Source organism: Taudactylus pleione, unplaced genomic scaffold (genome assembly GCF_031769625.1).
Source record: "Taudactylus pleione unplaced genomic scaffold, aTauple2 ptg000442l, whole genome shotgun sequence".
Classification (NCBI taxonomy): domain Eukaryota; kingdom Metazoa; phylum Chordata; class Amphibia; order Anura; family Myobatrachidae; genus Taudactylus; species Taudactylus pleione.
This window is the reverse complement of record NW_028284844.1, coordinates 1,348,073-1,375,384: the sequence shown is the minus strand read 5'-3', so window position 1 is coordinate 1,375,384 and position 27,312 is coordinate 1,348,073. Positions and strand designations below refer to the sequence as shown.

Sequence of the window (27,312 nt, the reverse complement as noted above, 5' to 3'; positions counted from 1 at the left end):
GAGATTTGCGAGAAATGCATGAAAATGTGGGGAGACCATCCTGGACCCCCAAAATGGATAATTTCATTAGCAGGACCATATAGAAGGCTGCTTGTGACCATTAGAAAGGTACTGTAGGTTTTTAAATGATGTCAAATGGCTGATTTGTGTTTTGTTTTTTTTTAAATGCAAGAAAATGATAATAAAACAAACTTTTTTCATTTAACTAATTAAATGAAAAAATGTAGAAAAGTTTAGAAAAAAGGGTGATTTTGGGGCACCTTGAAAAATTAAAAAAAAAAATTTATAAAAACAATTATTTTTCAACTAAAAAATTATTGTAATTAACTTTGGGGTGCCTAAACTAATGAAAAAATTGATTTTGGGGTAATTTGAGGAAATTTTTTGTTTACCCCAAAAAATGACATGTAATTATTGGACTAATTATGCTAATTGGAAACTTCCAAATGCCTAATTAGTCATTACGGGGGTGTCCCAGAGGTTCAGCACAGTGGGCCTGATTCAGAGCCGGACGCTCTGACAGAGCGCTCGCTCTGAATCAGGGCGTTTTTTTTTTTTTTTATGGAGCGGTCTCCTGGCCGCTCGCATACCGGTGGGTGACCACCCACAGCTATTGCGAGCGGCCAGGATGATGGTCGCGATGGTCAAGACCATCGCGACCATCGGGCTTGCGACGAGGCCCTTGTGGTAGGGTCTCGTGGCCGCAAGCCCCAGAGAGCTTCCAGCTCTAATAGAGCCGGAAGCTCTCCCACTGACATCACTGGTGATGTCAGTGGGGCCGCCCACAAACGGTAGGCGTTCCTTCGGGAACGCCTCCGTTTGGCCGGCCACGCCCCCAACCCGCCTACCAAACGGGGCGAGCTGTCACTCACCATCGACAGCTCGCCCCCTTTGGTGCGAGACCCGGAGCGACGGAGCGCCCTTCGCTATCCGGGTCTCGCGCATGCGCACAAGGGAGCCGGCTCCGTTGTGCGCATGCCCAGTGGGCCACCATCGACAGGTTGCGAGCGCTCAGCGCTTGCGACCGGGGCTGAATCAGGCCCAGTGTCCCCACATTTTCACCTTAAAATAAAGATTTCCCTTTCCATCTCTCACCCTCAGGGAGGTGCGAGTGGAAAGTTGTGAATTCAGTCTGACTGATCAGTGCGAGTTGCTAATTGGATTGCAAAATGAATTCGCTATGCGAATTCGAAGTGAAAATAGCAACTCGCACCTCACCATTCGCACCTAATAGGATTGACCCCATGGAGACCGATTGGCTGTTTGTCTTGTAGACTCATAAGGGCACACCGGCCTCATGTTTTGAGCAGTGCACCCTGCCATCACCTCCCCCATCGGTTGCAGTACACGGTATGCCGTGCAGGACGTAGTCACGCCCCCCACAATTAGCCGCGCCCCCGTTCTAGCAGTAGCCTCCGGGCCTGCCTAACGTCTCGGTGGTCCTGGCACCACCAAGTCCCCTTGAAACTCATTTAAATGAACTCGAAATCTTTTGCTCTTGCTCACATTCAATAGATAATATTCTAAGTTGCCCTCTTAATGATGCCATATTTCTGAAAAAGTCTATTCCAGGTGACTTAAATGTGTATAGTAACTGCAATGTGAGCAGCTTTTACCAGTTACATCTGACATAACATAGGCAGATCAGTTCTATTATGGAATCTCCTTTGTTCCTATATATAGGATCATATTATTTTCTGTGTCACTGCTAATCAGTCAGGGTATTTAACCACTTTCCTATCCACTTTGAGCAGGATCGATGTTGGTGACCAGTCAGTCATCAAAGACCGAGAAGCCACAGGGGGCAGTAATTGCCCACTGGGCCACTAGCCATAATTATCCTGCGTGAACATGGCTCCCAGATCATCACTGGTCACTGCCTCTGCTTTCCTCCACGTAATAGCCTGTTGTAAAAATGTATAGCTGCGCTACTGTACTATACCCTGGGCTATTTACTTGTATGAGCCCCAAGGGCCGAAGGTTGTATTGCTAAATGCCTTTTCCATATGGTTTACACATAGACACTTATTATCTACGTTTTTGCTAGGAGGTTGCTGTTTTGTCACCAACAGTTTTGGGGAGTTATTATATTGCTGCGATTAACCCTTGCTGGATACGGCACACCTGGTTTACACAGGTCGTACCCTTACAACCAGCTGCATCCCACTCTCCTCTTAAACCGGCCATTGATTTTCATTTAGGAGCCTAGTTTTAGCTCCTCTGATAAATCACCGGCACAGCCGCTCCTGTGGGGTCCACATCAGCTAATGTTTCCAGAGTCAATATTTGTAGAGTGTTATTATTGATCATTGTTCCTCGCCGTCCTTTACCTCACTCGGACTTCGCTAAGGTTTCTGTTTTATGTCGTTACTTTGTGCACCCTTAAATAACGGCTGCAAATAGCAAATGCAATAAAGTCCAAACTGCCCGGGCTCCAATTAACGCGCCCCCCGGGAGGCATGCGAGGAACATAAAATGATTATAGAACGCCGGCTGAAAATGCGCCAGTCACTGCTCTCCTGAGGTTGTGTTCTCGTTTCAAATAACAACTTCGGGATTGTTTCCCCCCCCTCAACCGCCTTTAAATCGTAAATATCTTGACAATTACATTTTCTCCTGCGTTACATTACAAGAAGGCAGCTATTTCTGGGAGAGCTGTGTAATGTGCCGAGACAGCCCCAACAAACACGGTAAGAATCGCTCTCGCATTAATCATCGGCTTCCTCCATTAGATTGACTCTATAGTAATATGTATTCAGGTTTATATTACCTTTATTTATTCCGGGAGTACTTATTAAAAGATATAAGCACACATTCTGCACTTACAATTTATTTATGTATATTGTACTTGCTAATACGGCTTTTTCGATTGATGTAAAGTTAGCATACAAAGTTGTATGTAGAACAGCGCCACCAACAGGTTATAACTTTACCTACAAGGGGGTTTGGTTTAATTTAAAAAAAAAAATGGTGTTGCCTGTTCCAACCAAATATACATTTCCTTTTATATTCTAAAACGTCATCTGTTTCTTTTACACCAGTTTTTATCAGTGTATCCCAATGGCCTTTGGGAAGTGAGCAGGTGTTATATGGCTTCAACAAATAATATATAACACTGGCTGTTGGCAGCGGCTTCGCCCCCGATGAAATCGCTTCTGCCAACAGTTTTTTATTTGAGGCATTCTAGTTGCATTGCTTTGAATAGGGGCTAGGTTGCAGGAGTGGCTCACGTGACCAGCAGCGTTAGGCTGGGTACACAGGTAAAGATTTTCTGTCCAACCATCCAACTAGTTGATTGGTTGGAATGAAAATCTGGTAACGTATGGGAGTAACTGATGATCAGCAATTTGCTCCTAAATGCCAGAAAACAGATGAAAATGGCGTCAGACAAGTTTGTTAAATGTTTGATCTAAACAATTTGTTCAAACAACAGTTTTTGTCCATTTTCCGGCATTTGGGAGCAAAAATGCTGATTGTCATTTGCTTTTATACCTTACCAGATTTTCATTCCAACCAATCAACTAGTTGGCTGGTTGGACAGATAATCTTTACATGTGTGTGCAGCTTTCTACAGACTGGTGGCAGCAACGCCTTCACCCACCACTCACACCAATGTCACTGTGTGCCCTGTGCACAGACTTCTATGTAACCTATCCTATTCACCCACCTCTCATACCTATGTCACTGTGTGCCCTGTGCACAGACTGCTATGTAACCTCTCCTATTCACCCACCACTCACATCAATGTCACTGTGTGCCCTGTGCACAGACTGCTATGTAACCTATCCTATTCACCCACCTCTCACACCAATGTCACTGTGTGCCCTGTGCACAGACTGCTATGTAACCTCTCCTATTCACCCACCTCTCACACCAATGTCACTGTGTGCCCTGTGCACAGACTGCTATGTAACCTCTCCTATTCACCCACCACTCACACCTATGTCACTGTGTGCCCTGTACACAGACTGCTATGTAGCCTCTCCTATTCACCCACCACTCACACAAATGTCACTGTGTACCGTGTGTACAGACTGCTATGTAACCTCTCCTATTCACCCACCACTCACACCAATGTCACTGTGTGCCCTGTGCACAGACTGCTATGTAGCCTGTCCTATTCACCCACAACTCACACCAATGTCACTGTGTGTCCTGTGCACAGACTGCTATTTAACCTCTCCTATTCACCCACCTCTCACCAATGTCACTGTGTGCCCTGTGCACAGACTGCTATGTAACCTCTCCTATTCACCCACCACTCACACCAATGTCACTGTGTGCCCTGTGCACAGACTGCTATGTAGCCTGTCCTATTCACCCACAACTCACACCAATGTCACTGTGTGCCCTGTGCACAGACTGCTATGTAACCTATCCTATTCACCCACCTCTCACCAATGTCACTGTGTGCCCTGTGCACAGACTACTATGTAACCTCTCCTATTCACCCACCTCTCACACCAATGTCACTGTGTGCCCTGTGCACAGGCTGCTATGTAACCTCTCCTACTCACCCACCACTCACACCAATGTCACTGTGTGCCCTGTGCAGAGACTGCTATGTAATCTCTCCTATTCACCCACCACTCACACCAATGTCACTGTGTACCCTATGAACAGACTGCTATGTAACCTATCCTATTCACCCACCTCTCACACCAATATCACTGTGTGCCCTGTGCACAGACTTCTATGTAACCTATCCTATTCACCCATCGCTCACACCAATGTCACTGTGTACCCTGTGCACAGACTGCTATGTAGCCTCTCCTATTCACCCACCACTCACACCAATGTCACTGTGTGCCCTGTGCACAGACTGTATATGTAACCTCTCCTATTCACCCACCACTCACACCAATGTCACTGTGTGGACTGTGCACAGACTGCTATGTAACCTCTCCTATTCACCCACCTCTCACACCAATGTCATGGTGTGCCCTGTGCACAGACTGCTATGTAGCCTCTCCTATTCACCCACCACTCACACCAATGTCACTGTGTTCCCTGTGCACAGACTGCTATGTAGCCTCTCCTATTCACCCACCACTCATACCAATGTCACTGTGTGCCCTGTGCACAGACTGCTATGTAGCCTCTCCTATTCACCCACCACTCACACCAATGTCACTGTGTGCCCTGTGCACAGACTGCTATGTAACCTCTCCTATTCACCCACCTCTCACACCAATGTCACTGTGTGCCCTGTGCACAGACTGCTATGTAGCCTCTCCTATTCACCCACCACTCACACCAATGTCACTGTGTTCCCTGTGCACAGACTGCTATGTAGCCTCTCCTATTCACCCACCACTCACACCAATGTCACTGTGTGCCCTGTGCACAGACTGCTATGTAGCCTCTCCTATTCACCCACCACTCACACCAATGTCACTGTGTGCCCTGTGCACAGACTGCTATGTAACCTCTCCTATTCACCCACCACTCACACCAATGTCACTGTGTGCCCTGTGCACAGACTGCTATGTAACCTATCCTATTCGTCCACCACTCACACCAATGTCACTGTGTGCCCTGTGCACAGACTGCTATGTAACCTTTCCTATTCATCCACCACTCACACCTATGTCACTGTGTGCCCTGTGCACAGACCGCTATGTAGCCTCTCCTATTCACCCACCACTCACGCCAATGTCACTGTGTGCCCTGTGCACAGACTGCTATGTAGCCTCTCCTACTCACCCACTACTCACACCAATGTCACTGTGTGCCCTGTGCACAGACTGCTATGTAACCTCTCCTATTCACCCACCACTCACACCAATGTCACTGTGTGCCCTGTGCACAGACTGCTATGTAACCTATCCTATTCGTCCACCACTCACACCAATGTCACTGTGTGCCCTGTGCACAGACTGCTATGTAACCTTTCCTATTCATCCACCACTCACACCTATGTCACTGTGTGCCCTGTGCACAGACCGCTATGTAGCCTATCCTATTCACCCACCTCTCACACCAATGTCACTGTGTGCCCTGTGCACAGACCGCTATGTAGCCTCTCCTATTCACCCACCACTCACGCCAATGTCACTGTGTGCCCTGTGCACAGACTGCTATGTAGCCTCTCCTATTCACCCACCACTCATACCAATGTCACTGTGTGCCCTGTGCACAGACTGCTATGTAGCCTCTCCTATTCACCCACCACTCATACCAATGTCACTGTGTGCCCTGTGCACAGACTGCTATGTAGCCTCTCCTATTCACCCACCACTCACACCAATGTCACTGTGTGCCCTGTGCACAGACTGCTATGTAACCTCTCCTATTCACCCACCTCTCACACCAATGTCACTGTGTGCCCTGTGCACAGACTGCTATGTAGCCTCTCCTATTCACCCACCACTCACACCAATGTCACTGTGTTCCCTGTGCACAGACTGCTATGTAGCCTCTCCTATTCACCCACCACTCACACCAATGTCACTGTGTGCCCTGTGCACAGACTGCTATGTAGCCTCTCCTATTCACCCACCACTCACACCAATGTCACTGTGTGCCCTGTGCACAGACTGCTATGTAACCTCTCCTATTCACCCACCACTCACACCAATGTCACTGTGTGCCCTGTGCACAGACTGCTATGTAACCTATCCTATTCGTCCACCACTCACACCAATGTCACTGTGTGCCCTGTGCACAGACTGCTATGTAACCTTTCCTATTCATCCACCACTCACACCTATGTCACTGTGTGCCCTGTGCACAGACCGCTATGTAGCCTCTCCTATTCACCCACCACTCACGCCAATGTCACTGTGTGCCCTGTGCACAGACTGCTATGTAGCCTCTCCTACTCACCCACTACTCACACCAATGTCACTGTGTGCCCTGTGCACAGACTGCTATGTAACCTCTCCTATTCACCCACCACTCACACCAATGTCACTGTGTGCCCTGTGCACAGACTGCTATGTAACCTATCCTATTCGTCCACCACTCACACCAATGTCACTGTGTGCCCTGTGCACAGACCGCTATGTAGCCTATCCTATTCACCCACCTCTCACACCAATGTCACTGTGTGCCCTGTGCACAGACCGCTATGTAGCCTCTCCTATTCACCCACCACTCACACCAATGTCACTGTGTGCCCTGTGCACAGACTGCTATGTAACCTATCCTATTCACCCACCACTCACACCAATGTCACTGTGTGCCCTGTGCACAGACCGCTATGTAACCTCTCCTATTCACCCACCTCTCACACCAATGTCACTGTGTGCCCTGTGCACAGACTGCTATGTAGCTGATTCTATCCAAGTGACCGCAGTCCTAAAGCACCTCTCCCCTCACACGTATCTCTTGCATTGATGATGTAGATACATTTTGTTTTTGTTATTGCTCAGCTTTAACTTGACAGATGGAGATGAAACAAAGTGCAGGTTATATCTAGGAGTTTCCACCACACAATGATGCAGTTTTCATGCAAATCGGTTCAGTAGTTGTTGCGCCAACATGGAACAAACAGGGAAACAGAACGTTCTTATTATATTATTAGTATAGGTATTGGAGCCTATCTAGTGAAATCTATTAGGTAGCAGGAAGACGTACTTCCCAATAGTCCTGATTTTAGTGGTTATGTTGACCCAATTTGCAGATCTCAAATGAGCCCAAGATTACAAAGAAGCAGGAGGGGCCATTTCAGAAAGTGGGTGTGGTTATGCAGATTTTTTTTTTTTAATTAGGGCTGCAATTTGCGCTAATTGCTTTTGGATTTATTAAGGGGTCTATCTACTAAGGCTTGGATGGAGATAATGTGGACAGAGATAAAGGGCCTGATGCAGCAAGCAACGCAAAGGAGAGAACGCACACGCACCCGTCTGCTGCGAGGATATGCTAATCAATGCATACACACGGAAACAGCAGCACAAGACGCAGACGCCCAGCCCCATATTAATCCGCCCATCTCCCTTTACTCAAAGCCTGATGAGCACGCAAGATAGCGTAAACATCGGTAACATCGTGAACCATCGACCACATTTTCATAATAGTGGTTGACAAGACCTCGCGCAGGATCTTGGCAACTTCCTGTGTGCACGGAGTCTCATCACTCGTCCGTCACTGCGCTGGCTTAATTATGGATGCCCCTAAAACGGCGTCCCAACGCACAACCACGTCTGCGTTCACCCGACCACCCACAAACGGCACTTCCTGTCAATATCGGAAGGGGTCTGTGTGTAGTCTGCGTACACTTACCCAACCGCACTGTCTAATTCGCGCACGCGCAGTGCGATGCATACGCATGCTCAGTACAAAAACATCGGCCAAGTGCGTGCGTTCTCTCCTTTGCGTTGCTTGCTGAATCAGGCCCTAATAGCAGTGCAAAGAGCTGAGAGACCGGGGACAGATATGACCTAACCTCGCCATGCATTCCGCAACGCTATAACGTGCAAATTTACACTGCGTCAAAAGTGGCAATTCTATGTCCCCCGTACACTGTAATATCAGGTACACACTAGACGATATGTCGTTCGATCCGGCAAATCGGGCACATCAGCCAGTGTGTACCCGCTATGTCGCTGACGATGCGCGCTCCCGCACGTCGTCAGCGACATCGTCCATCAGATCTGCATGCAGGTCCGACGGGCAATACCGTCAGCGGGGGTCATGCTGCCGAATGCAGCATGACCCCCTGACGTTGCTCTGTCGCTGCCGGCAACGGCAAGTGTGTATGCACTTGAAAAATGACAGGAACCGATTGGTTGGTAGTATATCTCCATCCACTTTATCCCTCTCCAAGACTTAGTACATAGGCCCTGATTCTGACCCGCTCGCTGCCGCAGGCGGCTCGCAGGGTCCGTGGGCGTGTATGTTTGTTTTTTTTCTTCTCCAGGCCGCTCGCAAAGCTGTGGGTTTCCACCCACAGCTTGTGCGAGCGTGCTGGAGACCGTCGCGATTATGGCGACCATCAGGCTTGTGACGAGACCCTGGGGTAGGGTCTCGGCTGCCGCAAGCCCGAGTGGACTCCCTGCTCTAATAGAGCAGGGAGTCCACTACTGACATCACTAGCGATGTCAGTAGGTCCTCCCACAAACGCCAGGCGTTCCTAAGGGAATACCTACGTTTGTGCAGCCACCCCACCTACCCGCCTACAAAACGGGGCGAGCTGCCACTGACCATCGACAGCGAATTAGGCCCATAGACCCCACAGTCTTTAGTTTGAATGTAACTCCCACCGATGCCTGATACACAGCTGATCAGACAAACCACATCCATGGTTTACGTCCGCCGGAGTTATCATTCAAGCTGTTGGTCGTGGGCAATGGAGGAACAGTTTTATCCCCATGTAGAGCGCTACGGAAGCCTTGTGGTGCCATATAAATAACAAATAATAATAAAATAGTTGTGGATAAACCCTTTTCCTTACCATCTCTGCTCACCCATCTGATCTTGGATGGGTTTGTTTTTTCCATAGAGTCCCGAGTGAGACAGAATAATTAAGTAGCTACAAAAATGCCGTTTCGCCCTATGGAGTGAAAATGTTTTTAGCAGAAACATTATCGAGACCAAACCGATACATTAGACAAATACTTTATCATCTTTCCTGTTGTCCTTCAGCGTACACGACCAGCGTCACAGTAAGATTAATTGGCAACGCAGTTACTATCCTTAGGTCCGTGGCACGCCTGGCGCCCACTAGGGAGGGAATGTGCACGATTTCTTCTTAATGTTCTGTATATTGTATGTTCTTGTCATTATTAGGAGTGGCCTTGTACTCAGTCAAAAGGTTGCTTTTTCCTGGAAGACAACAATATAATTAGTCATCAATATAAGTTGCAGCTGTCCCAAAAATCTACGGTTTATCTCACAATCAAACCACTGAACCTCAGCAAAGCTGAAGGTATGTATCAATGTACTACCTGTATAGCTATGATTAAGATATGTTGAATTTGGTGCCCTCTTGTGCAGCGTTTTGGAATTACAGGAAGCACAATGTGACTATGGCAGAGGTTCTCAAAGTTTTTTGAATCACGGCGCCCTAGAGTAACAGCATTATTTTCACAGCACCCCTGTGCCAAACGTTTTTTATTGAGAAATTCAGAAAAAATTTAGTAAAGTGAAGTAAATTGTGCTGACCTATCATCCCTAGGGTCAGTTATGTGGTGATGGACAGGTTTGAGCTTCTGTTTGTCCACATATTTACATTACATTGACCATAAATAATTTGATTTGGTGCTGGATCACCAACCTGAGGCACCCCTGCAAGTGTCCTGAGGCACCCCAGGGTGCCACGGCGCACAGTTTGGGAACCACTGGACTATGGACAAAATTTACTAAGCAGCGGCGGGTTCTAAACCCCGGCATTTGACGGCAGTTTCTAAATGACACCAAAACTACTGAGTAGTAATTTTAGCCCTAGCCCTGGTCTATTCTATTCCAAAATGTGTTTTGAATCGGTTTTGGCCATAGTAAATCTGCCGATAGCAAAACCGCCGCCAAACCACCGGGGTTAAAAACCCGCCGCTTAGTAAATTTTGCCCTATGTATGAGTTGTAAACTTGTTATTTAGTTTAATGTTAATATTGGGTTTGCGTAGCACTTTAGGGGTAGATTTACTAAATATCGAAGCCACAGATTCTCAGCGGCTTAGAGAGCTAGACATAAAAGGGTAATAGTAATATATGTAAAATCAGGTTTGTGTTGCGTGTATTCAAAGCCGCCACTTTGAAAAAACAACTTTAGCAAATATACAGTTTTGTTTTTTGTGTGGCTTTGTTTTATATTATGCATTTGTTAATACTTGAGTTTTATATTCATCTATATATAAACACCTTGATCAGATATAGGGAACTCCTAACTCTTACCGACTGAACACGGGATCTATAGATGTGTCCACATACATCTAGCCTCCTTGTGCGTTAAACAGCCATTCTAGTAGCGCCATGCCATGGCGTGACTCGGTAGCACTGATCGCCTGTTCCTGCGACTTTTTACCTTCAAATGCATCTTATTCGCAAAGCAATGCAACTAGGACGCACAAGCAGCTTCTGCTGATTAAACTGATATGCGGCATGCCTATATTCTGTGTGCGACTGCGGATGTATCTGCATGTGTCACAGCCGCTGACACTCTAACGTAGCATTTTGCATGCAGATGCAGTCGCTGACAGTGTAACGTAGCATTTCACATACAGATACAGTCGCAGTCGCATAGATTATAGGCATGCCGCATATCATTTTAATCAGCAGAAGCTGCTTGTGCGTCCTATTTGCATCGTTGCGTGAATAATATGCATCTCAAGGGAAAAAGTTGCACGAAAAGACGCTTGGCGCTACCGAGTCCCACGTCATTCACGCGTTATATAACGCGATTTGTAGCACACAGAGGATAGATGTATGTGGACGCATCTGTACATCATAATATATCTGTTAAAATGAAACCATCATCGGGGATTGCATCTTAGTTAGTCTCAGATCCCTTGCTTTAAGTCCCGACCACCACAGCAGAACATAAATAGTCATCTTCAGATCTTAGCTATGGATATCTGGGAAACAAAGTCCATTGATTATAATCATATTAATTCTATTCAGGGACGTATCTATAATAGGTACAGAGTGCACACAGGCCCCTAGGTCATGGGGGGGCACACACCGCACACCCTGCTCTCATATTTTCTATTACTTACCTCTCCGAGGTCCCGCGTCGGGTGTCTCAGCCCTGCAAAAATCAGAGAAAATGGCCGCCGCGGGCATTTTTTCCGGCGTCATACGCAGTGAGGAAATCGGTGGGAAAATGGCTGCCGCGCATTATATAATTAGCACATAAGTACTGTTCCATGCTGATGTGCGGTCATACTCAGCTGCCTTCCGCTAACAGCGCATGCAGCCCAGACACGCGAGAGTAATGGGCACCATGGCAGGCAGCGTCTCTTATCTAAAGCTTTTCCTGCCGTTATGACTGCTGCAATAAAGTCAGTTGTCCATATTTTATCGTCTGACATGGGGGGAGATGTATCAAAGCTTGGAGAGAGATAAAGTGGAGAGAGATAATGTACCAACCAATCAGCGATTAACCGCCATTTTACAGGCTGTGTTTGAAAACTGATAGAAGCTGATTGGTTGTTACTTTATCTCTCTCCAAGGCTTAGTACATCTCCCCCTACGTCACATGCATGTCCATTTACTCTTGTGACAACGTGAATAACTGAAACCGCAGTGCGTGCATACAGCTATCGGTGCGCTGCAGTTCTGTGTCCTCTCCATGCAGTATTTCTTCTCACAGATGCCATTTATTATCTCATTACAAACAATGGCCCTGATTCAGACCCACTCGCGAGCGGCTGTCCGCTCGCAAGTGGGTCGATGTTCTGCACTGAGCATGCGCACGACGGAGGGAGCTCCGTCGTGCGCATGCGCCAGACGCGACGAGCGAAGGGCTTTCCTTCGCTCGTTGTGTCTGATCAAAGGGGGCGTGCTGTCGATGTTGATTGACACCACGCCCCCTTTGGTGGGCGTGCCTCCCTGATGGGGGCGTTCCTAAGGGAACGCCTCTCGTCAGAAGCCGGCCCACTGACATCACTAGTGATGTCAGTGGGAGTGATTTTGGCTCTGATAGAGCCAAAATCACTCCGGGCCTTGCGGTTGAAAACCTCAACCGCAGGCTCCGGCTCGCAGTTTCGATGGTCGCGATGGTCAAGACCATCGCGGCCATCAAACTGCACGCTCGTATAGGCTGTGGGTGGTGGTTATGGAGGCCGGCCCTCATTCAGAGCGTGCGCTCTGCTCAGAGCGTACGGCTCTGAATGAGGGCCTATGATCTCACTAAGGTTTATATGTTGTCATTTTGTAGAGAAAGAATGTAATTAAGCATTATCTATTTCCCTAGGGAAATCCTCCCCATGGATGTCTGTGGACACAGCCTTATATGTCCTGAAGGAGAGCGATGGGCAAGGAGATCCTCAGCTCATAGGCTGCACGGAACTGCGGAACAATGAGGCAAGAGCCTGCACGTCATTACACACACCTGGGAATAGCACAGAGATCAGCCCAGCTGCCACAGAGACTGCAGTCACGTATTTGTCACAGCTACTGACCACCTGCATCTGGCACCAGTATACACATAGAGATGGGCATGTTCCCTGTCATGTGATTATTACACACGCACATTCACACGCCAATGCAGTACTCAGTCCACATGACATAATCAGCATTATGTCCCATGCAATCAGGATTTGGTCAGTCAGGTCAGTGATTACCTTTCACTGTCCCTTAAACAGCTGTAATACCTGTCTATAGCATTACTCCATATATACTACAGGTCAGTAATTACCTTACACCATCCCTTATACAGCTGTAATACCCATCTATAGCATTACTCCATAGTATACTACAGGTCAGTAATTACCTTACACCATCCCTTATACAGCTGTAATACCCATCTATAGCATTACTCCATAGTATACTACAGGTCAGTAATTACCTTGCACCGTCCCTTATACAGCTGTAATACCCATCTATAGCATTACTCCATAGTATACTACAGGTCAGTAATTACCTTGCACCATCCCTTATACAGCTGTAATACCCATCTATAGCATTACTCCATAGTATATTACAGGTGAGTAATTACCTTGCACCATCCCTTATACAGCTGTAATACCCATCTATAGCATTACTCCATAGTATACTACAAGTCAGTAATTACCTTGCACCATCCCTTATACAGCTGTAATACCCATCTATAGCATTACTCCATAGTATATTACAGGTCAGTAATTGCCTTGCACCATCCCTTATACAGCTGTAATACCCATCTATAGCATTACTCCATAGTATGTTACAGGTCAGTAATTACCTTGCACCATCCCTTATACAGCTGTAATACCCATCTATAGCATTACTCCATAGTATACTACAGGTCAGTGATTACCTTGCACCATCCTTTATACAGCTATAATACCCGTCTATAGCATTACTCCATAGTATATTACAGGTCAGTAATTACCTTGCACCATCCCTTATACAGCTGTAATACAATCTATAGCATTACTCCATAGTATACTACAGGTCAGTGATTACCTTGCACCATCCCTTATACAGCTGTAATACCCATCTATAGCATTACTCCATAGTATACTACAGGTCAGTAATTACCTTGCACCATCCCTTATACAGCTGTAATACCCATCTATAGCATTACTCCATAGTATTCTACAGGTCAGTAATTACCTTGCACCATCCCTTATACAGCTGTAATACCCATCTATAGCATTACTCCATAGTATATTACAGGTCAGTTATTACCTTGCACCATCCCTTATACAGCTGTAATACCCGTCTATAGCATTACTCCTTAGTATACTACAGGTCAGTAATTACCTTGCACCATCCCTTATACAGCTGTAATACCCATCTATAGCATTACTCCATAGTATATTACCGGTCAGTAATTACCTTGCACCGTCCCTTATACAGCTGTAATACACATCTATAGCATTACTCCATAGTATACTACAGGTCAGTAATTACTTAGCACCATCCCTTATACAGCTGTAATACCCATCTATAGCATTACTCTATAATATACTACAGGTCAGTAATTACCTTGCACCATCCCTTATACAGCTGTAATACACATCTATAGCATTACTCCATAGTATACTACAGGTCAGTAATTACTGTGCACCGTCCCTTGTACAGCTGTAATACCCATCTATAGTATTTCTCCATAGTATATTACAGGTCAGTAATTACTTTGCACCATCCCTTACACAGCTGTAATACCCATCTATAGCATTACTACATAGTATAGTACAGGTCAGTGATTACCTTGCACCATCCCTTATACAGCTGTAATACCAATCTATAGCATTACTCCATAGTATACTACAGGTCAGTGATTACTTTGCACCATCCCTTATACAGCTGTAATACCCATGTATAGCATTACTCCATAGTATACTACAAGTCAGTAATTACCATGCACCGTCCCTTATACAGCTGTAATACCCATCTATAGCATTACTGCATAGTATATTACAGGTCAGTAATCACCATGCACCGTCCCTTATACAGCTATACTACCCATCTATAGCATTACTCCATAGTATACTACGGGTCAGTGATTACCTTGCACCATCCCTTATACAGCTGTAATACCCATCTATAGCATTACTCCATAGTATACTACAGGTCAGTGATTACCTTGCACCATCCCTTTTACATCTGTAATACCCATCTATAGCATTACTCCATAGTATACTACAGGTCAATAATTACCTTGCACCATCCCTTATACAGCTGTAATACCCATCTATAGTATTACTCCATAGTATACTACAGGTCAGTGATTACCTTGTACCATCCCTTATACAGCTGTAATACCCATCTATAGCATTACTCCATAGTATACTACAGGTCAGTGATTACCTTGCACCATCCCTTATACAGCTGTGATACCATCTATAGCATTACTCCATAGTATACTACAGGTCAGTGATTACCTTGCACCATCCCTTATACAGCTGTAATACCCATCTATAGCATTACTCCATAGTATACTACAGGTCAGTAATTACCTTGCACTGTCCCTTATACAGCTGTAATACCCATCTATAGCATTACTCCATAGTATACTACAGATCAGTAATTACCTTGCACCATCCCTTATACAGCTGTAATACCCATCTATAGCATTACTCCATAGTATTCTACAGGTCAGTAATTACCTTGCACCATCCCTTATACAGCTGTAATACCCATCTATAGCATTACTCCATAGTATATTACAGGTCAGTTATTACCTTGCACCATCCCTTATACAGCTGTAATACCCGTCTATAGCATTACTCCATAGTATATTACAGGTCAGTAATTACCTTGCACCATCCCTTATACAGCTGTAATACCCATCTATAGCATTACTCCATAGTATATTACCGGTCAGTAATTACCTTGCACCGTCCCTTATACAGCTGTAATACACATCTATAGCATTACTCCATAGTATACTACAGGTCAGTAATTACTTAGCACCATCCCTTATACAGCTGTAATACCCATCTATAGCATTACTCTATAATATACTACAGGTCAGTAATTACCTTGCACCATCCCTTATACAGCTGTAATACACATCTATAGCATTACTCCATAGTATACTACAGGTCAGTAATTACTGTGCACCGTCCCTTGTACAGCTGTAATACCCATCTATAGTATTTCTCCATAGTATATTACAGGTCAGTAATTAGCTTGCACCATCCCTTACACAGCTGTAATACCCATCTATAGCATTACTCCATAGTATACTACAGGTCAGTGATTACCTTGCACCATCCCTTATACAGCTGTAATACCCATCTATAGCATTACTCCATAGTATACTACAAGTCAGTAATTACCATGCACCGTCCCTTATACAGCTGTAATACCCATCTATAGCATTACTGCATAGTATATTACAGGTCAGTAATTACCATGCACCGTCCCTTATACAGCTATAATACCCATCTATAGCATTACTCCATAGTATACTACGGGTCAGTGATTACCTTGCACCATCCCTTATACAGCTGTGATACCCATCTATAGCATTACTCCATAGTATACTACAGGTCAGTGATTACCTTACACCATCCCTTATACAGCTGTAATACCCATCTATAGCATTACTCCATAGTATACTACAGGTCAATAATTACCTTGCACCATCCCTTATACAGCTGTAATACCCATCTATAGTATTACTCCATAGTATACTACAGGTCAGTGATTACTTTGTACCATCCCTTATACAGCTGTAATACCCATCTATAGCATTACTCCATAGTATACTACAGGTCAGTGATTACCTTGCACCATCCCTTATACAGCTGTGATACCTATCTATAGCATTACTTCATAGTATACTACAGGTCAGTGATTACCTTGCACCATCCCTTATACAGCTGTAATACCCATCTATAGCATTACTACATAGTATACTACAAGTCAGTAATTACCATGCCCCGTCCCTTATACAGCTGTAATACCCATCTATAGCATTACTGCATAGTATATTACAGGTCAGTAATTACCTTGCATCATCCCTTATACAGCTGTAATACCCATCTAAAGCATTACTCCATAGTATATTACAGGTCAGTAATTACCGTGCACCATCCCTTATACAGCTGTAATACCCGTCTATAGCATTACTCCATAGTATACTACAGGTCAGTATACCTTGCACCATCCCTTATACAGCTGTAATACCCATCTATAGTATTTCTCCATAGTATACTACAGGTCACTAATTACCTTTCACTGTCCCTTATACAGCTTTAATACCAGTCTATAGCATTACTCCATAGTATATTACAGGTCAGTAATTACCTTGCACCATCCCTTATACAGCTGTAATATCCATCTATAGCATTACTCCATAGTATATTACAGGTCAGTGATTACCTTGCACCGTCCCTTATACAGCTGTAATACCCATCTATAGCATTACTCCATAGTATACTACAGTTCAGTAATTACCTTGCACCGTCCCTTATACAGCTGTAATACCCATCTATAGCATTACTCCATAGTATATTACAAGTCAGTAATTACCTTGCACCGTCCCTTCTACAGCTGTAATACCCATCTATAGCATTACTCCATAGTATATTACAAGTCAGTAATTACCTTGCACCATCCCTTATACAGCTGTAATACCCGTCTATAGCATTACTCCATAGTATACTACAGGTCAGTAATTATCTTGCACCGTCCCTTATACAGCTGTAATACCCGTCTATAGAATTACTCCATAGTATATTACAGGTCAGTAATTACCTTGCACCATCCCTTATACAGCTGTAATACCATCTATAGCATTACTCCATAGTATACTACAGGTCAGTAATTACCTTACACCATCCCTTATACAGCTATAATACCCATCTATAGCATTACTCCATAGTGTACTACAGGTCAGTAATTACCTTGCATCGTCCCTTATACAGCTGTAATACCCATCTATAGTATTTCTCCATAGTATACTACAGGTCAGTAATTACCTTTCACTGTCCCTTATACAGCTTTAATACCAGTCTATAGCATTACTCCATAGTATACTACAGGTCTGTAATTACCGTCCACCATCCCGTATACAGCTGTAATACCCATCTATAGCATTACTCCATAGTATACTACAGGTCAGTGATTACTTTGCACCATCCCTTATACAGCTGTAATACCCATGTATAGCATTACTCCATAGTATACTACAAGTCAGTAATTACCATGCACCGTCCCTTATACAGCTGTAATACCCATCTATAGCATTACTGCATAGTATATTACAGGTCAGTAATTACCATGCACCGTCCCTTATACAGCTATAACACCCATCTATAGCATTACTCCATAGTATACTACGGGTCAGTGATTACCTTGCACCATCCCTTATACAGCTGTGATACCCATCTATAGCATTACTCCATAGTATACTACAGGTCAGTGATTACCTTGCACCATCCCTTATACAGCTGTAATACCCATCTATAGCATTACTCCATAGTATACTACAGGTCAATAATTACCTTGCACCATCCCTTATACAGCTGTAATACCCATCTATAGTATTACTCCATAGTATACTACAGGTCAGTGATTACTTTGTACCATCCCTTATACAGCTGTAATACCCATCTATAGCATTACTCCATAGTATACTACAGGTCATTGATTACCTTGCACCATCCCTTATACAGCTGTGATACCTATCTATAGCATTACTTCATAGTATACTACAGGTCAGTGATTACCTTGCACCATCCCTTATACAGCTGTAATACCCATCTATAGCATTACTGCATAGTATACTACAAGTCAGTAATTACCATGCCCCGTCCCTTATACCGCTGTAATACCCATCTATAGCATTACTGCATAGTATATTACAGGTCATTAATTACCTTGCATCATCCCTTATACAGCTGTAATACCCATCTATAGCATTACTCCATAGTATATTACAGGTCAGTAATTACCGTGCACCATCCCTTATACAGCTGTAATACCCGTCTATAGCATTACTCCAAGGTATACTACAGGTCAGTATACCTTGCACCATCCCTTATACAGCTGTAATACCCATCTATAGCATTACTCCATAGTATATTACAGGTCAGTTATTACCTTGCACCATCCCTTATACAGCTGTAATACCCGTCTATAGCATTACTCCATAGTATACTACAGGTCACTAATTACCTTTCACTGTCCCTTATACAGCTTTAATACCAGTCTATAGCATTACTCCATAGTATATTACAGGTCAGTAATTACCTTGCACCATCCCTTATACAGCTGTATTATCCATCTATAGCATTACTCCATAGTATACTACAGGTCAGTAATTACTGTGCACCGTCCCTTGTACATCTGTAATACCCATCTATAGCATTACTCCATAGTATACTACAGGTCAATAATTACCTTGCACCATCCCTTATACAGCTGTAATACCCATCTATAGTATTACTCCATAGTATACTACAGGTCAGGGATTACCTTGTACCATCCCTTATACAGCTGTAATACCCATCTATAGCATTACTCCATAGTATACTACAGGTCAGTGATTACCTTGCACCATCCCTTATACAGCTGTGATACCATCTATAGCATTACTCCATAGTATACTACAGGTCAGTGATTACCTTGCACCATCCCTTATACAGCTGTAATACCCATCTATAGCATTACTCCATAGTATACTACAGGTCAGTAATTACCTTGCACTGTCCCTTATACAGCTGTAATACCCATCTATAGCATTACTCCATAGTATATTACAGATCAGTAATTACCTTGCACCATCCCTTATACAGCTGTAATACCCATCTATAGCATTACTCCATAGTATTCTACAGGTCAGTAATTACCTTGCACCATCCCTTATACAGCTGTAATACCCATCTATAGCATTACTCCATAGTATATTACAGGTCAGTTATTACCTTGCACCATCCCTTATACAGCTGTAATACCCGTCTATAGCATTACTCCATAGTATACTACAGGTCAGTAATTACCTTGCACCATCCCTTATACAGCTGTAATACCCATCTATAGCATTACTCCATAGTTAATTACCGGTCAGTAATTACCTTGCACCGTCCCTTATACAGCTGTAATACACATCTATAGCATTACTCCATAGTATACTACAGGTCAGTAATTACTTAGCACCATCCCTTATACAGCTGTAATACCCATCTATAGCATTACTCCATAGTATACTACAGGTCAGTAATTACCTTGCACCATCCCTTATACAGCTGTAATACACATCTATAGCATTACTCCATAGTATACTACAGGTCTGTAATTACCGTCCACCATCCCGTATACAGCTGTAATACCCATCTATAGCATTACTCCATAGTATACTACAGGTCAGTGATTACTTTGCACCATCCCTTATACAGCTGTAATATCCATGTATAGCATTACTCCATAGTATACTACAAGTCAGTAATTACCATGCACCGTCCCTTATACAGCTGTAATACCCATCTATAGCATTACTACATAGTATATTACAGGTCAGTAATTACCATGCACCGTCCCTTATACAGCTATAACACCCATCTATAGCATTACTCCATAGTATACTACGTGTCAGTGATTACCTTGCACCATCCCTTATACAGCTGTGATACCCATCTATAGCATTACTCCATAGTATACTACAGGTCAGTGATTACCTTGCACCATCCCTTATACAGCTGTAATACCCATCTATAGCATTACTCCATAGTATACTACAGGTCAATAATTACCTTGCACCATCCCTTATACAGCTGTAATACCCATCTATAGTATTACTCCATAGTATACTACAGGTCAGTGATTACTTTGTACCATCCCTTATACAGCTGTAATACCCATCTATAGCATTACTCCATAGTATATTACAGGTCAGTAATTACCGTGCACCATCCCTTATACAGCTGTAATACCCGTCTATAGCATTACTCCAAGGTATACTACAGGTCAGTATACCTTGCACCATCCCTTATATAGCTGTAATACCCATCTATAGTATTTCTCCATAGTATACTACAGGTCACTAATTACCTTTCACTGTCCCTTATACAGCTTTAATACCAGTCTATAGCATTACTCCATAGTATATTACAGGTCAGTAATTACCTTGCACCATCCCTTATACAGCTGTAATATCCATCTATAGCATTACTCCATAGTATACTACAGGTCAGTAATTACTGTGCACCGTCCCTTGTACATCTGTAATACCCATCTATAGCATTACTCCATAGTATACTACAGGTCAATAATTACCTTGCACCATCCCTTATACAGCTGTAATACCCATCTATAGTATTACTCCATAGTATACTACAGGTCAGTGATTACCTTGCACCATCCCTTATACAGCTGTAATACCCTTCTATAGCATTACTCCATAGTATACTACAGGTCAGTAATTACCTTGCACTGTCCCTTATACAGCTGTAATACCCATCTATAGCATTACTCCATAGTATATTACAGATCAGTAATTACCTTGCACCATCCCTTATACAGCTGTAATACCCATCTATAGCATTACTCCATAGTATTCTACAGGTCAGTAATTACCTTGCACCATCCCTTATACAGCTGTAATACCCATCTATAGCATTACTCCATAGTATATTACAGGTCAGTTATTACCTTGCACCATCCCTTATACAGCTGTAATACCCGTCTATAGCATTACTCCATAGTATACTACAGGTCAGTAATTACCTTGCACCATCCCTTATACAGCTGTAATCCCCATCTATAGCATTACTCCATAGTATATTACCGGTCAGTAATTACCTTGCACCGTCCCTTATACAGCTGTAATACCCATCTATAGCATTACTCCATAGTATACTACAGGTCAGTAATTACTTAGCACCATCCCTTATACAGCTGTAATACCCATCTATAGCATTACTCCATAGTATACTACAGGTCAGTAATTACCTTGCACCATCCCTTATACAGCTGTAATACACATCTATAGCATTACTCCATAGTATACTACAGGTCAGTAATTACTGTGCACCGTCCCTTGTACAGCTGTAATACCCATCTATAGTATTTCTCCATAGTATATTACAGGTCAGTAATTACCTTGCACCATCCCTTACACAGCTGTAATACCCATCTATAGCATTACTCCATAGTATACTACAGGTCAGTGATTACCTTGCACCATCCCTTATACAGCTGTAATACCCATCTATAGCATTACTCCATAGTATACTACAGGTCAGTGATTACTTTGCACCATCCCTTATACAGCTGTAATACCCATGTATAGCATTACTCCATAGTATACTACAAGTCAGTAATTACCATGCACCGTCCCTTATACAGCTGTAATACCCATCTATAGCATTACTGCATAGTATATTACAGGTCAGTAATTACCATGCACCGTCCCTTATACAGCTATAATACCCATCTATAGCATTACACCATAGTATACTACGGGTCAGTGATTACCTTGCACCATCCCTTATACAGCTGTGATACCCATCTATAGCATTACTCCATAGTATACTACAGGTCAGTGATTACCTTGCACCATCCCTTATACAGCTGTAATACCCATCTATAGCATTACTCCATAGTATACTACAGGTCAATAATTACCTTGCACCATCCCTTATACAGCTGTAATACCCATCTATAGTATTACTCCATAGTATACTACAGGTCAGTGATTACTTTGTACCATCCCATATACAGCTGTAATACCCATCTATAGCATTACTCCATAGTATACTACAGGTCAGTGATTACCTTGCACCATCCCTTATACAGCTGTGATACCTATCTATAGCATTACTTCATAGTATACTACAGGTCAGTGATTACCTTGCACCATCCTTTATACAGCTGTAATACCCATCTATAGCATTACTACATAGTATACTACAAGTCAGTAATTACCATGCCCCGTCCCTTATACAGCTGTAATACCCATCTATAGCATTACTGCATAGTATATTACAGGTCAGTAATTACCTTGCATCATCCCTTATACAGCTGTAATACCCATCTATAGCATTACTCCATAGTATATTACAGGTCAGTAATTACCGTGCACCATCCCTTATACAGCTGTAATACCCGTCTATAGCATTACTCCATAGTATACTACAAGTCAGTAATTACCTTGCACCATCCCTTATACAGCTGTAATACCCATCTATAGCATTACTCCATAGTATATTACAGGTCAGTAATTGCCTTGCACCATCCCTTATACAGCTGTAATACCCATCTATAGCATTACTCCATAGTATGTTACAGGTCAGTAATTACCTTGCACCATCCCTTATACAGCTGTAATACCCATCTATAGCATTACTCCATAGTATACTACATGTCAGTGATTACCTTGCACTATCCTTTATACAGCTATAATACCCGTCTATAGCATTACTCCATAGTATATTACAGGTCAGTAATTACCTTGCACCATCCCTTATACAGCTGTAATACAATCTATAGCATTACTCCATAGTATACTACAGGTCAGTGATTACCTTGCACCATACCTTATACAGCTGTAATACCCATCTATAGCATTACTCCATAGTATACTACAGGTCAGTAATTACCTTGCACTGTCCCTTATACAGCTGTAATACCCATCTATAGCATTACTCCATAGTATTCTACAGGTCAGTAATTACCTTGCACCATCCCTTATACAGCTGTAGTACCCGTCTATAGCATTACTCCATAGTATACTACAGGTCAGTAATTACCTTGCACCATCCCTTATACAGCTGTAATACCCATCTATAGTATTACTCCATAGTATACTACAGGTCAGTGATTACTTTGTACCATCCCTTATACAGCTGTAATACCCATCTATAGCATTACTCCATAGTATACTACAGGTCAGTGATTACCTTGCACCATCCCTTATACAGCTGTGATACCTATCTATAGCATTACTTCATAGTATACTACAGGTCAGTGATTACCTTGCACCATCCCTTATACAGCTGTAATACCCATCTATAGCATTACTACATAGTATACTACAAGTCAGTAATTACCATGCCCCGTCCCTTATACAGCTGTAATACCCATCTATAGCATTACTGCATAGTATATTACAGGTCAGTGATTACCTTGCACCGTCCCTTATACAGCTGTAATACCCATCTATAGCATTACTCCATAGTATACTACAGGTCAGTAATTACCTTGCACCGTCCCTTATACAGCTGTAATACCCATCTATAGCATTACTCCATAGTATATTACAAGTCAGTAATTACCTTGCACCGTCCCTTCTACAGCTGTAATACCCATCTATAGCATTACTCCATAGTATATTACAAGTCAGTAATTACCTTGCACCATCCCTTATACAGCTGTAATACCCGTCTATAGCATTACTCCATAGTATACTACAGGTCAGTAATTATCTTGCACCGTCCCTTATACAGCTGTAATACCCGTCTATAGAATTACTCCATAGTATATTACAGGTCAGTAATTACCTTGCACCATCCCTTATACAGCTGTAATACCATCTATAGCATTACTCCATAGTATACTACAGGTCAGTAATTACCTTACACCATCCCTTATACAGCTATAATACCCATCTATAGCATTACTCCATAGTGTACTACAGGTCAGTAATTACCTTGCATCGTCCCTTATACAGCTGTAATACCCATCTATAGTATTTCTCCATAGTATACTACAGGTCAGTAATTACCTTTCACTGTCCCTTATACAGCTTTAATACCAGTCTATAGCATTACTCCATAGTATACTACAGGTCTGTAATTACCGTCCACCATCCCGTATACAGCTGTAATACCCATCTATAGCATTACTCCATAGTATACTACAGGTCAGTGATTACTTTGCACCATCCCTTATACAGCTGTAATACCCATGTATAGCATTACTCCATAGTATACTACAAGTCAGTAATTACCATGCACCGTCCCTTATACAGCTGTAATACCCATCTATAGCATTACTGCATAGTATATTACAGGTCAGTAATTACCATGCACCGTCCCTTATACAGCTATAACACCCATCTATAGCATTACTCCATAGTATACTACGGGTCAGTGATTACCTTGCACCATCCCTTATACAGCTGTGATACCCATCTATAGCATTACTCCATAGTATACTACAGGTCAGTGATTACCTTGCACCATCCCTTATACAGCTGTAATACCCATCTATAGCATTACTCCATAGTATACTACAGGTCAATAATTACCTTGCACCATCCCTTATACAGCTGTAATACCCATCTATAGTATTACTCCATAGTATACTACAGGTCAGTGATTACTTTGTACCATCCCTTATACAGCTGTAATACCCATCTATAGCATTACTCCATAGTATACTACAGGTCATTGATTACCTTGCACCATCCCTTATACAGCTGTGATACCTATCTATAGCATTACTTCATAGTATACTACAGGTCAGTGATTACCTTGCACCATCCCTTATACAGCTGTAATACCCATCTATAGCATTACTACATAGTATACTACAAGTCAGTAATTACCATGCCCCGTCCCTTATACCGCTGTAATACCCATCTATAGCATTACTGCATAGTATATTACAGGTCATTAATTACCTTGCATCATCCCTTATACAGCTGTAATACCCATCTATAGCATTACTCCATAGTATATTACAGGTCAGTAATTACCGTGCACCATCCCTTATACAGCTGTAATACCCGTCTATAGCATTACTCCAAGGTATACTACAGGTCAGTATACCTTGCACCATCCCTTATACAGCTGTAATACCCATCTATAGTATTTCTCCATAGTATACTACAGGTCAATAATTACCTTTCACTGTCCCTTATACAGCTTTAATACCAGTCTATAGCATTACTCCATAGTATATTACAGGTCAGTAATTACCTTGCACCATCCCTTATACAGCTGTAATATCCATCTATAGCATCACTCCATAGTATACTACAGGTCAGTAATTACTGTGCACCGTCCCTTGTACATCTGTAATACCCATCTATAGCATTACTCCATAGTATACTACAGGTCAATAATTACCTTGCACCATCCCTTATACAGCTGTAATACCCATCTATAGTATTACTCCATAGTATACTACAGGTCAGGGATTACCTTGTACCATCCCTTATACAGCTGTAATACCCATCTATAGCATTACTCCATAGTATACTACAGGTCAGTGATTACCTTGCACCATCCCTTATACAGCTGTAATACCCATCTATAGCATTACTCCATAGTATACTACAGGTCAGTAATTACCTTGCACTGTCCCTTATACAGCTGTAATACCCATCTATAGCATTACTCCATAGTATATTACAGATCAGTAATTACCTTGCACCATCCCTTATACAGCTGTAATACCCATCTATAGCATTACTCCATAGTATTCTACAGGTCAGTAATTACCTTGCACCATCCCTTATACAGCTGTAATACCCATCTATAGCATTACTCCATAGTATATTACAGGTCAGTTATTACCTTGCACCATCCCTTATACAGCTGTAATACCCGTCTATAGCATTACTCCATAGTATACTACAGGTCAGTAATTACCTTGCACCATCCCTTATACAGCTGTAATACCCATCTATAGCATTACTCCATAGTATATTACCGGTCAGTAATTACCTTGCACCGTCCCTTATACAGCTGTAATACCCATCTATAGCATTACTCCATATTATACTACAGGTCAGTAATTACTTAGCACCATCCCTTATACAGCTGTAATACCCATCTATAGCATTACTCCATAGTATACTACAGGTCAGTAATTACCTTGCACCATCCCTTATACAGCTGTAATACACATCTATAGCATTACTCCATAGTATACTACAGGTCTGTAATTACCGTCCACCATCCCGTATACAGCTGTAATACCCATCTATAGCATTACTCCATAGTATACTACAGGTCAGTGATTACTTTGCACCATCCCTTATACAGCTGTAATATCCATGTATAGCATTACTCCATAGTATACTACAAGTCAGTAATTACCATGCACCGTCCCTTATACAGCTGTAATACCCATCTATAGCATTACTGCATAGTATATTACAGGTCAGTAATTACCATGCACCGTCCCTTATACAGCTATAACACCCATCTATAGCATTACTCCATAGTATACTACGGGTCAGTGATTACCTTGCACCATCCCTTATACAGCTGTGATACCCATCTATAGCATTACTCCATAGTATACTACAGGTCAGTGATTACCT

General features: G+C 42.9%; 1 protein-coding gene across 1 annotated transcript in view; it reads left to right on the top strand.

The window, feature by feature from the left end:
• EFCAB7 (EF-hand calcium binding domain 7) overlaps positions 1-27,312 on the top strand; it is a 114,135-nt gene that overhangs the window by 36,537 nt on the left and 50,286 nt on the right. The window contains exons 7-8 of the mRNA XM_088447815.1: positions 9,733-9,871; positions 12,856-12,965. Coding sequence (XP_088303941.1) covers positions 9,733-9,871; positions 12,856-12,965 — 249 coding nt within the window. The remainder of the gene's footprint in view (positions 1-9,732; positions 9,872-12,855; positions 12,966-27,312) is intronic.